This window comes from Pristiophorus japonicus, chromosome 13 (assembly GCF_044704955.1).
Source record: "Pristiophorus japonicus isolate sPriJap1 chromosome 13, sPriJap1.hap1, whole genome shotgun sequence".
Taxonomy (NCBI): domain Eukaryota; kingdom Metazoa; phylum Chordata; class Chondrichthyes; family Pristiophoridae; genus Pristiophorus; species Pristiophorus japonicus.
This window is the reverse complement of record NC_091989.1, coordinates 38,718,969-38,735,586: the sequence shown is the minus strand read 5'-3', so window position 1 is coordinate 38,735,586 and position 16,618 is coordinate 38,718,969. Positions and strand designations below refer to the sequence as shown.

Sequence of the window (16,618 nt, the reverse complement as noted above, 5' to 3'; positions counted from 1 at the left end):
CAAAAAGGGTACAGTATATGGAATACCTGTATTTGCTGTGGATCCCAGTATTTCAGAGACTGGTAGGCTCTCCCACCAGCTTGTATTGTAACAGGAATATGAAGATTTCCATTCACATTCACAAACTGTGTTGAGAATGCAGTGGTCACAGATGGATGTATCATTTTGTCCTGTAGGTTTTTCCCACTATCTGATAGGACTAGAGTCTTGTCCTTGTCCTCTTCTATTTTGATCCCAGTCATACTCATTGGGATTTCATCAATTTGGACTAGGTTACAGCCATCATGAGGAATTGCAGTATGGAGTACAGTTTGACCTTCTGAGCAAGGAGCAGGAGTTGTATATATAGTCCATGATTCAGTGTTGGATAATGGGCCAGTAGCTGAGGTGGTGGCTGGAACAATACCATACAACTGACTGCTGTCCACTGTAAGCAGTTCCTGACGGACAGGAATGTAGCCTTGCTGTTGAGCCTGAGAAGGCAGAGTAAGCACAGTGGTCACTGTATTTTGCACTGAAGGCTGACTCATGGTATAGCTTTCTTCAGTTGGTAAATCAACTTTCCTTTTCTTCACAGGCTGTGGAACACCTGAAGAGCTTGGCCTTCTTTCTTGTGCTATAGAGTTGACTGCTTGACTGCCAGATTGTGGTTCCTCAGAAGAAGTCTGCGACTGCAATTGGGCTTGCATCTGCTTTGCTTGCAAAGACTGGTGATCTGTTTGAATTTCCAACTGGTGGACTTGTTGTGCCTGTACATGGTGAGACTGCATCTGTTGCTGTCCTATTGGTGACCCCTGTGATGTGTGTTGCTGAATTGGAGAACTAATAGGTCTAGCTAACTCTAGCAATGATCCAGCGACATCAGCACTGTCCATGTATATGTAGTGTCCTCTTTGTTGGTACATTGTAACAGGAGTTTGAACAAACTGCTGGACTTCTTCAGACCCTTTGCCATTCATGGAATCCAAAAATTCCTTCATGCGATGCTGTGGTATTGTCCGTGCTTTCATTCGTAAATATTCCTCATAAGGAATTGAATTCTCCAATGAATGATTCATTTTGGGCAACTAAAAAAGTAAAAGTATATTAGCGAAAGAAGAATAAGCAAGGACAAATTTTTCCATTCATTCTTACTTAGTAGGTAAATTAAAGTCCCAAATCAAAATAAAATATCTTAGTAAGACACATGATTTAAGGATGCCTTTATTGTTCTACAATAGGCTTTACTACCAACAAACCAGCACAAACAAAAATAAAGCACCAGTAACGATCGGGACAAAAGCAAATGATTTTGGAAATGAAAACTGAACAGGAAATGAAGAATTAACTAAAATAAATAAACTGGAAACTTCATCTCAGTGGAGAAAAAACCTTTGAGTACGTACGCCCAAAAAATTAACGTGAACAAAATAAGCATTCACCAAAATGGAGCAATGGGGAACTAAACTGGAAATGAAGAAATCCAAATATACAAAGACTACAGTAAAGGGAAGAATTGAAGGAGCAGAGCAATTTGCTAAAGTAGGTTAAAAAAGGTGCAACAAAAAGTAGGCATAGAGGAGCATAGACAAAAGAAAGAATACAAAAACATTCTGTAACAGCAGAAGAGCAGGAATTCAGAATTCTAAAAGATAAAAGTGCCAGTGTAACTCAAACTAAAATGATTAAAACTATTAAATGTACAGCAGCTAATTCATGTAGTGCACCCAAAATCCTACAGGATTTTGAAGTCAATGTGGCAAGGGTACAAGCTCAAGAGACAGTCTTAACAAATCCTCTGGACCAAATGCCATATATGCTAGGATGCTGAAGCAGTCAAGGGCGAAAATCTGCATGGCACTGGCTATCGTCAAGAGGGAGACATTGCGCACAGGTAATGTTCGATAGAATTATAAATAAGCAAACACAGTGCCTTTTTTATTTTTCCTTATAAAGGGCGATATATCTGACCTAGGTAATAGAGGCCTATCAATAACAGGTAAAACATTGGAAACTACTCTCAGGCAGGGTTGAAGGAGTAACTGTATAGCTGAACTTAATGCAAACTGGTCAAATTTGAAGAGGATACCGAATTAAGGACCACAGTGGAATCAGAGAATGCATCCTCAAAATTACAAAATAAGTTGGGCAGAACAACGGCAGATGCAATTTAATGCAAAAGTATAACACAGGAAGGAAAAACAGACAACACGTACTGCACGAATGGCACTGAACGAAGGGTGAAGTTCAATGATATCTAGGAGCCTCCAACCAATGCAGAGCAGCAAACAGCAAAGCCAATAGAGTGTTGAACTATATAGCCAATACACAAGTCAAAAGAAGTTATAATTAAACTGTAAAATGTACTGATCAGACTGCATCTTGGGTACTGTATCCTGTTCTAGTCACAGAGGCACAAGAGAGACATTCAAGTGCTGGATGCAGTGCATGAAATAGCCACAAAGAAGGGATCAAGGATGCAAGGTTTTGGAGAAGAGCTGCAAAGAGAAAAGACATAATGGTTGACTACAATGAAGAAGCGGGAAGGGGTGGAGTTAATAATAATCCAGAGTCAAAGAAATGAGGGTGCAGGCTGGAGAATTCCCAAATAAAGTGCGGCACAGCCATAAGGGGTTTGTAAATGAAGATCCTGAAGTTGATTCACAGGAGAACAAAGAGACACCGAAGCTGGCAAGGGCAGAGGTATTGGATGCACAGGACTTTACAAGGGAAGGGACTTAGGCCGTAGCTTTCTAGACTAGCTGAAATTTGTGAATGCTGGAGGCAGGAAGACTGACAAAGAAATAGACCCAGGAAGTAAGTTGGGCATGGAGGGGGTTTTCCAGGGTAGCAGCTATAAACAGGTAATGATCTGGAGCTGGAAGAAACCAATCTTTGTGACAGACTGGACATTAGACAGAGAGTGCAGTTTAGGGTTAAAAGGAACACTAAGACTGTACCACCGTCTTAGCCTGAGGTTGCAACTATGGAGTTTCATTGGAATCAGCACCAGAGGCATCCAGGTCCCAGTGAAAGCCACAGAATCTATATTTTGCCAACATAACAGCCCTGGAGCAAATATTAACTTAGTACAATAGTAAGTGGTGTGCCATGTCAAACCCTCCGTGTCCAACACATTAATTAGGGTGCATTTACACCTCAGCCGCTGTTCTGAGACCAGGAGCTGCAATTCAGGTTCCAGCCAGACAAAAGATTATTTACTGTGCTTAGCTCTTGCCTGCTGGAACTCTGATTGACCTCCCTAAGGGAGAGTTCTATGTATAACTAGGTACACTCATGGGCAAAGCTATGGCCCAATAATTAAAAGTTTATGGGCTAGAAATTTGGTTCTCAGCGATAACGGTATTTTTTCGCCAAAATTACCGTTATCGCTATCAGGCCTGAAATTCAAGGTTTAATTTGCGCAGCGGTAAAAATCGGCATTGCACGAGGATTCGCAGCGCAAACTTCGGCAACTTTAGTCCGAGGCCGATACCACTGCGAGTTGGGCCTTGGGAGGGCGGAAAAACACCTAAAAATAAATTGGAAAAAACAAAAAAATTTCACAAAACATTTACAAGACACTTATCTATCGAATCGCTGCAAAAGAATTAAAAATAAAAACTTTAACTTAGCTTTTTGCAGGTCTTCATACTTACCGCTGCCAGCAGGCCTGATACGACAGGTTTTTCCCTGTCGATTTTTTCACGCAAAATACGGGTATGCACAGAGACAAATTGTTGGTGAAAATGCAATTTCGGGTCTTGCTCGGCAGCGGTCCTCTCTCCAACAGTATTTGAAAACCCCCGTCGCAAAATGTCACTGAATTTTCCGCCGACCGGGTTTTCACCAAAAAAGGTGAAATAGCACCAAAAACCCGGTCACAAAATCACCGAAATTCCAGCCCTTATCTAGAGAGCAGGGAGAGGAGGGTTCCTAATCTTTAAACAGTTCAAAATTCAAGAAGTAGGTTTAAAAATGCCCAACTGAGTACCAACCAATAGTCCCACTGAGCACTTTGTAAACCACGTTTGATGCCACACTGAATTTGCACTCCATTTGATGGCAAACTGAAGTAGTGCAAAACTATCACTTTCAGTTCAGGTCCTGACTCCAGTTTTACACTGCAAGTGCAGCAACTGCCCAAAGTGGAAATTACTTTGTACCGATGTTAAACCTAGTGTAAATTCACCCTTACCAGTACCACGGGACGTATGAATGGTTGACTGATCCATCGTTCAAGTCCTTTTAATGTTGCGACAACTTCCAGCCAAAGATTATCATAAAATCATTAACTTTAGATACAAAATCCAAATCAATCTTTCCTACACACAATTAATTTTCAATAATAGAGTTCTGTTTGTGAAAAGCACGAAACTTAATATTTCATTAAACTAGTTTCTTTGTTGTTCAGCCAAAGCAATTAAATGACCTTTTTCTTCTATGATACTGCATGTTAAAGACAGTAAGGAACCTGGAGGCAAGGGGGTAGAGTTTCCGCTTTGGGTGCAATCGGGAAATTGCGCTGGTTAGGTTACAGTCCACGTTTCCACTAAAATTAATTTGCAAAATCGTAAACAAAATCTTCCATGAATCAACACAATCGGGTAGTGCAATAGAATACAATTGTTTCTTTTCATTAGAAAGTTTACCTTGACATGTTTAAGAGTGGTAACCTGGTGCAATTTTATTAATTCAGCTGAATATGGGTTTATCAACAAAAAAATAAGCATTTTTAATAAAGGTCCTCCATCTGTTAGAAACCCAATTTAAAAATCACTGAAAATTACTGTAAAAAAAACTATACTGAAACATTTAATAGTTTCATTGGTGTGCACTTTTCAGTTTTAGAAAATTTAATGTTTTTTGATATGAAAAACTTTTAAAAAGTGCTTATTACTGTCTGTGCTAAGAAAATGAGCGCAATTTGAAGGGCATTCCCGAACCCGCGCAGTCGGCAAAATCGCTCAATTGCCACCTGGGGGCGTGGCCAGTTTTGCAGGCACAGCCTGATTCGGGTGAATTGAATCTTGAACCAGTGTAAAAGATTGTGGAAACAGGAACATGTGGTTTTGAGCATAACTCACTTACATTTAAAATTCCCCGATCTTTTGCGCTGGTTCAGCCAATTCCCCCAATTCCCCCAGATTGTGCCGATTTTACTGACGGAAATAAGCGGAAACTCTACCTCAAGGTTTGGACAGAGTTAAGACAATTTTTTTTCTAATAATTTCACAGAACTAAAGTTTAAATTACTAATATTATAGCAGCAAAATTACTTCTCACCCTTGGGCACTGACTTTAATTAGTGGGATTGAGGCAGCCAGGCAATCAGTAGCTTCTCACACAAAGTTAAGAGACATTGCACTCTTTTGGTTACTTACACTTGAAGTCATCAGACAATGCGAAGCAATACTCAAAAATGACAATTGATTGAGTGGACTGCCATGATGAGACAGCATTTAAAAATTGCACGCAATTGCTACAGACACAAAAGCACAAAAAATACATGCATTTATATAGTACCTTTAATTTGGAAAACAGTCCCAACATGTTTCTCAAAGATGTCATCAAACCAAAACACACGCCAATACAAAGAAGGAACTATTAGGAGGGGTAACCAAAAACTTGGGTTTAAGAAAGGCATTAAAGGAGGAAAAGAAGCTGGAGGAGTTTGGAAATTTGTATATGGGACCTGGAAGGTCACCAATGGTGGTGGTGGTGGTTGGGGGGGGGGGGAAAAAAGAGCACAAATGTCCGATCAAGACCAAAAATCATTATCGTCATAGCACAATGGCTACTTAACATTCAATCACTGACGAGACCATCTCTGGCCACTTCCTTTTATCCCCCATTACCTACATCCCCTAATGCCTTCCAACCCCACAACCGTCTTCATCCAACCCTGGAAAGAACTCTCCACCAAGTCGCTTACAACTGACTTAGAAACTCCCAACTTCAGCCTCCATTGGCCGATACTTCTGCAGCCATTGATTTATTTACCCAATTGAAGCCAGAGAATCTACTGGAAAGGCTTCTATTCCAGCCCCCGCAGCATTACCTCCGGATTCCCCAATTCTCTATCCTTGACCTCCCGCCCGCCCTCTTTCTCATCTACATGTTCCCCCTTGGCAACATAATCTGCAGACTTAGGATCAGGTCCAGCATGTATGCATACTCCATATCCTTGCCACCGATTCCATCCACCTCCTCAGCCACCATCTAAGGTTGAGCCAGACAATGTCATATTCGACCCCAAACTAAGTTTCCGACCCCATATCCTCTATATTACAAAGAATGCCTCCTGCCACTTCCATAGAAAACATAGAAACATAGAAAATAGGTGCAGGAGCAGGCCATTCAGCCCTTCTAGCCTGCACCGCCATTCAATGAGTTCATGGCTGAACATGAAACTTCAGTACCCCCTTCCTGCTTTCTCGCCATAACCCTTGATCCCCCGCATAGTAAGGACTTCATCTAACTCCCTTTTGAATATATTTAGTGAATTGGCCTCAACTACTTTCTGTGGTAGAGAATTCCACAGGTTCACCACTCTCTGGGTGAAGAAGTTTCTCCTCATCTCGGTCCTAAATGGCTTACCCCTTATCCTCAGACTGTGACCCCTGGTTCTGGACTTCCCCAACATTGGGAACATTCTTTCTGCATCTCATTCCATAACATTGCCCAGCTCTACTCCGACATTACCCCACCTGCTGCTGAAACCCATGCCTTTCCCACCTCCAGACTTGACTATTCCAATGTTCGCCTGACTAGCTTTCCACCCTCTATCCTCTGTATACTTCAGCTTATCCAAAACACTGCTGCCCATATCCTATCCCATATCTAGTCCCAAGACCCGTTCACCCACATTGGCTCCTGATCCCACATCACAAATTTAGAATTCTCTTTGTGTTTATATCTCTTCATAGCCTCACCTCTCCCAATCTCTAACCTCCTTCTGCCTTAGAACCCTCCAAATCGAGCCTCCTCTGCATACTCCTTCCTTCGTCCCACCAATAATGGTTGTGCCTTCAGATGCCAAAGCCCTCACTTCTGAACTCCCTCCCTAAACTTCTCTCCTCTCCAGCCCCCTCTCCTCCTTTATGGCCCTCCTTAAAACCCACTTCTTTGACCAAGCTTATGATCACCCCTTCTAATACATCCTTGTTTAGTTCAGCATCTATTTTCTGATTCTGTGAAGCACTTGCTTTTTCTATGTTAAAAGCATTATATAAATGAAAGTTGCTGTTGAATCAGAAGTGAAAGCGAGATCTGATGCCGTAGATGTAGAGGCACTGAAGTTAGCCCCTAGCTCCAGAAGCTGCAGATCAAATCAGAGATCCTGCTCTAAAAAAGATACGGAATGAGTATCACACTCACATGGAGGTACTGAGGGCCACCTCAGGAGGACCTCAGATAGATGGAAGGCATCACGGAGAAGTCCAATTCCATCTTCAATGTCAACAGCGGAGAAAGATTTGACACATTGCAGCGCTACGAACCAAGTGGTATCAACCAAGAAAAACTTCCCTCCTGACAGAGTTCAAGATCAATCCTAGCATCCCACAAGAATGCTTTCACTGCTGGCCTTCATGCATTGGGCAAAATGTTGGCGAGCACAACAACAACTGGCTTAAGAGATTCAGGATGAGATCTCAGGGTTTGCAGGACCTAACTGATACCATCAAGTCTCCACTCCCGCTGATCAGTGGACACTCAAATCCAGGACCCAGCAAAAGTGGCACAGCTATAGTCTATCTTACTTATGTCATCCTCTCTCCTGGTGACACACCATGTGATCTTTCTAGCCAAGCCCATCACATGCCTGCTCATCCAAGAGTCAGTAAACCGATCTGCTGTCCACGCAAGTACAATGGTGATGCAGCCTGCTGAAGAATCCTCCCAAAAGTCAAAAGACCAGAGATAAGGATCACCTTGGTTCCAAGAGGCTCACAATACCACAGCGCAGCCAAACACTGGCATCCTTGGCCTTCATATCACCTGAGTATAGCTTCAGAACAGGTTCAAGAACAGCACAGAGAGGCACCAGGACTTATCATATTGGTAAAAAGCAGCACTGTCTGTAAATATACATGTGTATAATAAAACCCATTTGATATAAAATTCAGTGTTCTGAAGTATGTTCTTACATTTTTATATTTGAGAAGAAGTTTGGAACAGGATATGCAGTTCCCCTATGCCTCCTGGCTGAATTGTTGCCTTCTTAAGCAGATCTCTTGAGACATCATTGAAGGAGCAGCATGGTCTGTAGACTCTGGTGGAGTTGGTAACCTCCTTTGGTGGAGTTGGTAACCTCCTTTGGTGTAGCCTTATCCTGTGTATTTCTCATTTCCTCTTCTTCCTGCTCCTATTCTGCTTCCTTTGCAAGGACAAATATAAGAATACCCTAAGTGAAACCAATGAAAGGGGCTCCATGACAGAAGGATAGAAGCAAAATATGTCCCTGCATGAAAGGCAGCATGCAGAATCCTTTCTTAGATGCACAGCTGACAGAATAATTTTCTAATAACTTCAGCCAAAGCTGCTGTTTTAGACAGAAGTTTGTGAACATTCAAAGCCTGTGAACTGAATCACTTTTGTGTTTGACAAGTCATGTTGGTATCTCATCCCTTTTTTGACAGGTTTAACTCAATGCTATTCTGGACTAAATGGCCAAATTTCTGGGGCAGCAACGTTGGCCCTCATTATCCTGTAATTTGCATATATGCATCACATTGCAGGCAGATACATCTTCTACCAGCAGCCAATTATACCAGAATTTAGCATATATTTTAGAACTGGTGCAACTCTGGAATATCTGACTTGTGCCCCAAATTTCCAACCCCTTCGCATACCATTTTTGCACCAAAAAATTGGAATTCGCTTTATTAGATTGAAAATTCTCGAATTGTAATTCTGAATACCCTCATCTTGGACCAGAGACCTACTACTGCATAAAAAGGTATTTTGTCCATAGCATAAATAATACGATCACACACAATGAGGCCCCGTCTACCCTCTCAGGTGGACGTAACAGATCTCATGGCACTATTTCGAAGAAGAGCAAGGGAATTTTCCCTGGTATCCTGGCCAATATTTATCCCTCACCCAACATCACTAAAACAGATGATCTGGTCATTATCTCATTTCTGTTTCTGGGACCCTGGTGTGTGCAAATTGGCTGCCACATTTACATTACAATAGTGACTACACTCTCCAAGTCAGTAACCATCCTGATTTGGAAATGTATCGCTGTTCCTTCATCGTCACTGGGTCAAAATCCTGGAACTCGCTACCTAACATCACTGTGGGAGAACCTTCATCACAAGAACTGTAGCAGTTCAAGAAGGTGGCAGCTCACCACCACTTTCTCAAAGGCAATTAGGGATGGGCAATAAATGCTGGCCTTGGCAGTGAGACCCACATCCCATGAATGAAGTAAAGTAAACTTCAAAAGTACTTAATTGGCTTTAAAGCACTTTGGGATGTCCTGAGGTTGTGATCTTTGTCCACATTGCATCTTAAATTAATGACTGCCGGGTCTTAACTTCCCTTTTCATAATTGTTATATACAAATGGGCAACTCTTAATCCCAAAAAAGATGTAAAACTCTACACTTAAAACAGTAAGACCTCCCTGCTCCTATACTCAAATCCTCTAGCTATGAAGGCCAACATGCCACTTGCCTTCTTCACCGCCTGCTGTACCTGCATGCCAAACTTCAATGACTGATGTACCATGACACCCAGGTCCCGCTGCATCTCCCATTTTCCTAATCTGTCACCATTCAGATAATATTCTGTCTTCCTGTTTTTGCCACCAAAGTGGATAACCTTACATTTATCCACATTATACTGCACCTGCCATGCATTTGCCCACTCACCTAAACTGTCCAAGTCGCTCTGCAGCCTCTCAACATCCTCCTCACAGCTCACACCGCCACCCAGCTTAGTGTCATCTGCAAACTTGGAGATATTATATTCAATTCTTTCATCTAAATCATTGATGTATATTGTAAATAGCTGGGGTCCCAGCACTGAACCCTGCGGCACTCCACTGGTCACTGCCTGCCATTCTGAAAAGGACCCATTTATTCCGACTCTCTGCTTCCTGTCTGTCTGCCAACCAGTTCTCTATCCATGTCAATACATTACCTCCAATACCATGTGCTTTAATTTTGCATACCAATCTCTTGTGTGGGACCTTGTCAAAAGCCTTTTGAAAGTCCAAATACACCACATCCACTGGTTCTCCCTTGTCCACTCTACTAGTTACATCCTCAAAAAATTCTAGAAGATTTGTCAAGCATGGTTTCCCTTTCATAAATCCATACTGACTGGGACCGATCCTGTCGCTGCTTTACAAATGCACTGCTATTTCATCTTTAATAATTGATTCCAACATTTTCCCCACCACCAATGTCAGGCTAACAATTCCCTGTTTTCTCTCTCCCTCCTTTTTTAAAAAGTGGTGTTACATTAGCTACCTTCCAGTCCATAGGAACTGATCCAGAGTCAATAGAATGTTGGGAAATGATCACCAATGCATCCACTATTTCTAAGGCCACTTCCTTAAGTACTCTGGGATGCAGCCCATCAGGCCCTGGGGAATTATCGGCCTTCAATCCCATCAATTTCCCGAACACAATTTCCTGACTAATAAGGATTTCCTTCAATTCCTCCTTTTCGCTAGACCCTCGAACCTCTAGATTTTCCGGAAGGTTATTTTTGCCTTCCTTAGTGAAGACAGATCCAAAGTATTTGTTCAATTGGTCTGCCATTTCTTTGTTCCCCATTATAAATTCACCTGATTCTGACTGCAAAGGACCTACATTGGTCTTCGCTAATCTTTTTTTCTTCACATATCTATAGAAGTTTTTGCAGTCAGTTTTTATGTTCCCTGCAAGCTTCCTCTTATACTCTATTTTCCCCCTCTTAATTAGATACTTCATCCTCCTCTGCTGAATTTTAAATTTCTCCTCAGGTTTGCTGCTTTTTCTGGCCAATTTATATGCCTCTTCCTTGGATTTAACACTATCCCTAATTTCCCTTGTTAGCCACGGTTGAATCACTTCCCCGTTTTATTTTTACTCCAGACAGGGATGTACAATTGTTGAAGTTCATCCATGTAATCTATAAATGTCTGCCATTGCCTATCCACTGTCAACCCTTTAAGTATCATTTGCCAGTTTATTCTAGCCAATTCACGTCTCATACCATCGAAGTTACCTTTCCTTAAGTTCAGGACCCTAGTCTCTGAATTAACACTGCCACTTTCCATCTTAATAAAGAATTCTACTATATTATGGTCACTCTTTCCCAGGGGACCTCGCACAACAAGATTGCTAATTAGTCCTCTCTCATTACACAACACCCAGTCTAGGATGGCCAGCTCTCTAGTTGGTTCCTCGACATATTGGTCTAGAAAGCCATCCCTTATACAGGAAATCCTCCTCCACCGCATTGCTACCAGCTTGGTTAGCCCAATCTATATGTAGATTAAAGTCGCCCAAGATAACTGCTGTATCTTTATTGCACGCATCCCTAATTTCTTGTTTGATGCCATCCCCAACCTCACTACTACTGTTTGGTAGTCTGTACACAACTCCCACTAGCGTTTTCTGCCCTTTGGTATTCCGCAGCTCTACCCATACAGATTCCACATCATCCAAGCTAATGTCCTTTCTTACTATTGCGTTAATTTCTTCTTTAACCAGCAACGCTACCCCACCTCCTTTTCCTTTCTGTCTATCCTTCCTGAATGTTGAATACCCCTGGATGTTGAGTTCCCAGCCTTGGTCACACTGGAGCCATGTCTCCATAATCCCAATTATATCATAATCGTTAATAGCTGCCTGTGCAGTTAATTCATCCAATGTATTACGAATACTCCTCGCATTGAGGCACAGAGCCTTCAGGCTTGCCTTTTTAACACACTTTGTCCCTTTAGAATTTTGCTGTAATGTGGCCCTTTTTGATTTTTGCCTTGGGTTTCTCTGCCCTCCACTTTTACTATTCTCCTTTCTATCTTTTGCTTCTGCCCCCATTTTATTTCCCTCTGTCTCCCTGCATAGGTTCCCATCCCCCAGCCATATTAGTTTAACCCCTCCCCAACAGCACTAGCAAATACTCCCCCTTGGACATTGGTTCCGGTCCTGCCCAGATGCAGACCGTCCGGTTTGTACTGGTCCCACATCCCCCAGAACCGATTCCAAATGTCCCAGGAATTAGAATCCCTTCCTCTTGCACCACTCTTCAAGCCACGTATTCATCTTAGCTATCCTGCTTTTTCTACTCTGACCAGCACATGGCATTGGTAGCAATCCTGAGATTCCTACCTTTGAGGTCCTACTTTTTAAATTTAACTCCTAGCTCCCTAAATTCAGCTTGTAGGACCTCATCCCACTTTTTACCTATATCGTTGGTACCTATATGCACCACGACAACTGGCTGTTCACCCTCCCCCTCCAGAATGCCCTGTAGCCACTAAGGAGTCCCTCATCCCTGGAACCATTCTCATAAATGTTTTCTGCATCCTCTCTAAGCCCGTAACATCCTTCCTATAGTGCTGTGTCCAGAATACTCCAGTTGAGGCTGAACCTGTGTTTTATAAAAGGTCCATCATATCTTCCTTGTTTTTGTACTCTGTGCTTCTATTTATGAAGCCCATGATCCCATATGCATTTTTAACCGTTTTCTCAACCTGCCCTGCTGTTCAACAATTTGTGCACATATACCCCCAGGTCTTTCTGTTAATGCACCCCCTTTAGAATATATTGCCTCTCCTCGTTCTTTCTACTAAAATGTATCATTTTGCACTTTTCTGTTAAATTTCATCTTCCACATATCGATCCATTTCACCTTCCACATGTCCGTCCATTTCACCAATCTGTCTATGTCTTCTTGAAGTCTATCCCTATCCTCCTCACTGTTCTCTACTTCCAAGTTTTGTGTCATATGCAAATTTTGAAATTGTGCCCTGTACACCCAAGTCCAAGTAATTAATATATATATTATATATATCTATCAAGAAAAGCAGTGATCCTAGTACCAACCCCTAGAGAACACCACTGTATACCTTCCTCCAGGCCAAAAAACAACCGGTCACCACTACACTGTTTCCTGTCACTTAGCCAATTTTGTATCCATGCTTACACTGTCCCTTTTACTCCATGGGCTTCAACTTTGCTGGCAAACCTATTATGTGGCACTTTATCAAGCGCCTTTTGGAAGTCCATGTACACAACGTCAACCGCACTGCCCTCATCAACCCTCTCTGTTACCTCATCAAAAACTCAATCAAGTTAGTTAAACACGCTTTGCCTTTAACAAATCCGTGCTGGCTTTCCTTAATTAATCCACACTTGTCCAAGTGATTGTTAATTATGTCTCAGATTATCATTTCTAAAAGCTTCCCCACTCCGGAAGTTAAATTAACTGGCCTGTAGTTGCTGGGTTTATCCCAACACCCTTTTTTGAACAAGAGTGTAACATTCACAATTCTCCAGTCCAGCTAATCTAAACTTTATGGCCCCAAGTTTCCACATGATTTGCTCCTGATTTTTAGGAGCAACTGGTGTAGAACGGAGTATCTTAGAAATTGGAATTCTCGTCATTTAGTTTGCTCCAGTTCTAGTCAGTTAGAACAGTTTCATTTTGGAAGAGAATTTTTTTTTCAAAAGGTGGCGTGTCCGGCCACTTACGCCTGTTTTCAAAGTTTCGGCAGTGAAAACTTACTCCAAACTAACTTAGAATGGAGTAAGTGAAGATTTTTGTACGCTCGAAAAAACCTTGTCTACACTTTAGAAAATCAGGCGTAGGTTACAAATTAGGCATAGGGAATGGGTGGGGGTGGGGGGGGGGGGGTGTTTAAAGGGAAGTTTACAAACATTAAACACTTCAGTTTTACAAATAAAGAGCCATCATCAATAATAAATGATAAATACATCAATGAATCAACCAATAAATCAATCAAAAAAAATTAATAAGAAATAAAAAAAAATTTAAATCAATAAATAAAACATTTTCTACTTACCGACTGCAGCACCTTGAGCCCTCCAACAGCGTGCTAGGATGCCCCCCTCAGTGTGTCTCTATCTCTCTGTCTGTCAGTGTCTGTGTTTCTGACAGGGAAGGGATGGAGGGATGGGATGGGGAGAAGGGGGAGGGATGGGATGGGGAGAAGGGGGAGGGATGGGATGGGGAGAAGGGGGAGGGATGGGATGGGGAGAAGGGGGAGGGATGGGATGGGGAGAAGGGGGAGGGATGGGATGGGGAGAAGGGGGAGGGATGGGATGGGGAGAAGGGGGAGGGATGGGATGGGGAGAAGGGGGAGGGATGGGATGGGGAGAAGGGGGAGGGATGGGATGGGGAGAAGGGGGAGGGATGGGATGGGGAGAAGGGGGAGGGATGGGATGGGGAGAAGGGGGAGGGATGGGATGGGGAGAAGGGGGAGGGATGGGATGGGGAGAAGGGGGAGGGATGGGATGGGGAGAAGGGGGAGGGATGGGATGGGGAGAAGGGGGAGGGATGGGATGGGGAGAAGGGGGAGGGATGGGATGGGGAGAAGGGGGAGGGATGGGATGGGGAGAAGGGGGAGGGATGGGATGGGGAGAAGGGGGAGGGATGGGATGGGGAGAAGGGGGAGGGATGGGATGGGGAGAAGGGGGAGGGATGGGATGGGGAGAAGGGGGAGGGATGGGATGGGGAGAAGGGGGAGGGATGGGATGGGGAGAAGGGGGAGGGATGGGATGGGGAGAAGGGGGAGGGATGGGATGGGGAGAAGGGGGAGGGATGGGATGGGGAGAAGGGGGAGGGATGGGATGGGGAGAAGGGGGAGGGATGGGATGGGGAGAAGGGGGAGGGATGGGATGGGGAGAAGGGGGAGGGATGGGATGGGGAGAAGGGGGAGGGATGGGATGGGGAGAAGGGGGAGGGATGGGATGGGGAGAAGGGGGAGGGATGGGATGGGGAGAAGGGGGAGGGATGGGATGGGGAGAAGGGGGAGGGATGGGATGGGGAGAAGGGGGAGGGATGGGATGGGGAGAAGGGGGAGGGATGGGATGGGGAGAAGGGGGAGGGATGGGATGGGGAGAAGGGGGAGGGATGGGATGGGGAGAAGGGGGAGGGATGGGATGGGGAGAAGGGGGAGGGATGGGATGGGGAGAAGGGGGAGGGATGGGATGGGGAGAAGGGGGAGGGATGGGATGGGGAGAAGGGGGAGGGATGGGATGGGGAGAAGGGGGAGGGATGGGATGGGGAGAAGGGGGAGGGATGGGATGGGGAGAAGGGGGAGGGATGGGATGGGGAGAAGGGGGAGGGATGGGATGGGGAGAAGGGGGAGGGATGGGATGGGGAGAAGGGGGAGGGATGGGATGGGAGAAGGGGGAGGGATGGGATGGGGAGAAGGGGGAGGGATGGGATGGGGAGAAGGGGGAGGGATGGGATGGGGAGAAGGGGGAGGGATGGGGATGGGGAGAAGGGGGAGGGATGGGATGGGAGAAGGGGGAGGGATGGGATGGGAGAGAAGGGGGAGGGATGGGATGGGAGAAGGGGGAGGATTGGGGGAGAGAAGGGGGAGGATTGGGGGAGAGAAGGGGGAGGATTGGGGGAGAGAAGGGGGAGGATTGGGGGAGAGAAGGGGGAGGATTGGGGAGAGAAGGGGGAGGATTGGGGGAGAGAAGGGGGAGGATTGGGGGAGAGAAGGGGGAGGATTGGGGGAGAGAAGGGGGAGGATTGGGGGAGAGAAGGGGGAGGATTGGGGGAGAGAAGGGGGAGGATTGGGGGAGAGAAGGGGGAGGATTGGGGGAGAGAAGGGGGAGGATTGGGGGAGAGAAGGGGGAGGATTGGGGGAGAGAAGGGGGAGGATTGGGGGAGAGAAGGGGAGGATTGGGGGAGAGAAGGGGGAGGATTGGGGGAGAGAAGGGGGAGGATTGGGGGAGAGAAGGGGAGGATTGGGGGAGAGAAGGGGGAGGATTGGGGGAGAGAAGGGGGAGGATTGGGGGAGAGAAGGGGGAGGATTGGGGGAGAGAAGGGGGAGGATTGGGGGAGAGAAGGGGGAGGATTGGGGGAGAGAAGGGGGAGGATTGGGGGAGAGAAGGGGGAGGATCGGGGGAGAGAAGGGGGAGGGAGAGAGGAGGATGGGGGAGAAAGGGGGAGGGGAGGATCGGGGAGAGAATCGGGGGAGGGGGAGGATCGGGGGAGAGAAGGGGGAGGATCGGGGGAGAGAAGGGGGAGGATCGGGGGAGAGAGAAGGGGGAGGATCGGGGAGAGAAGGGGGAGGAGGGGAGAGAGGGGAGGATCGGGGGAGAGAGGGGTGGGGGAAATAGAAGAAAAGGAGAAACATTGCAGACACAGGAGAGAAAAAATTGAAGAAACAGGCAGACGACAAGGAGAGCACAGTGCAGAAAAGGAGAGAAACAGTGAAGAAAAAGAGAGAAAAGTGAAGAAAAAGGAGAGAAAAAGTGAAGAAAAAGGAGAGAAAAAGTGAAGAAAAAGAGAAGACAAAGTGAAGAAAGGAGAGCATGAAGACAAAGGAGAGAAACACGTGAGAACACGGAGAGAAAAGTTAAAGGGGGGGGCAAGACCGGAGAGAAAAAGTCGAAGAAAAGGAGAGAACAAAGTGAAGAAAAGGGAAAATG

At 45.0% G+C, this 16,618-nt stretch overlaps 1 protein-coding gene across 4 annotated transcripts in view; it reads right to left on the bottom strand.

Moving 5' to 3' along the window:
* Positions 1-16,618, bottom strand: part of LOC139278526 (transcriptional regulator QRICH1-like) — a 229,132-nt gene that overhangs the window by 17,994 nt on the left and 194,520 nt on the right. For 2 of the 4 annotated variants that reach the window (XM_070897384.1, XM_070897382.1), the window contains one exon: positions 27-1,067. In XM_070897384.1, the coding sequence (XP_070753485.1) occupies positions 27-1,058 (1,032 nt within the window). In that variant the 5' untranslated portion in view covers positions 1,059-1,067. Of the gene's footprint in view, positions 1-26; positions 1,068-8,129; positions 8,360-9,862; positions 9,922-16,618 lie in introns of those variants that run through there. The other 2 variants (XM_070897385.1, XM_070897383.1) reach the window with 2 other exon arrangements.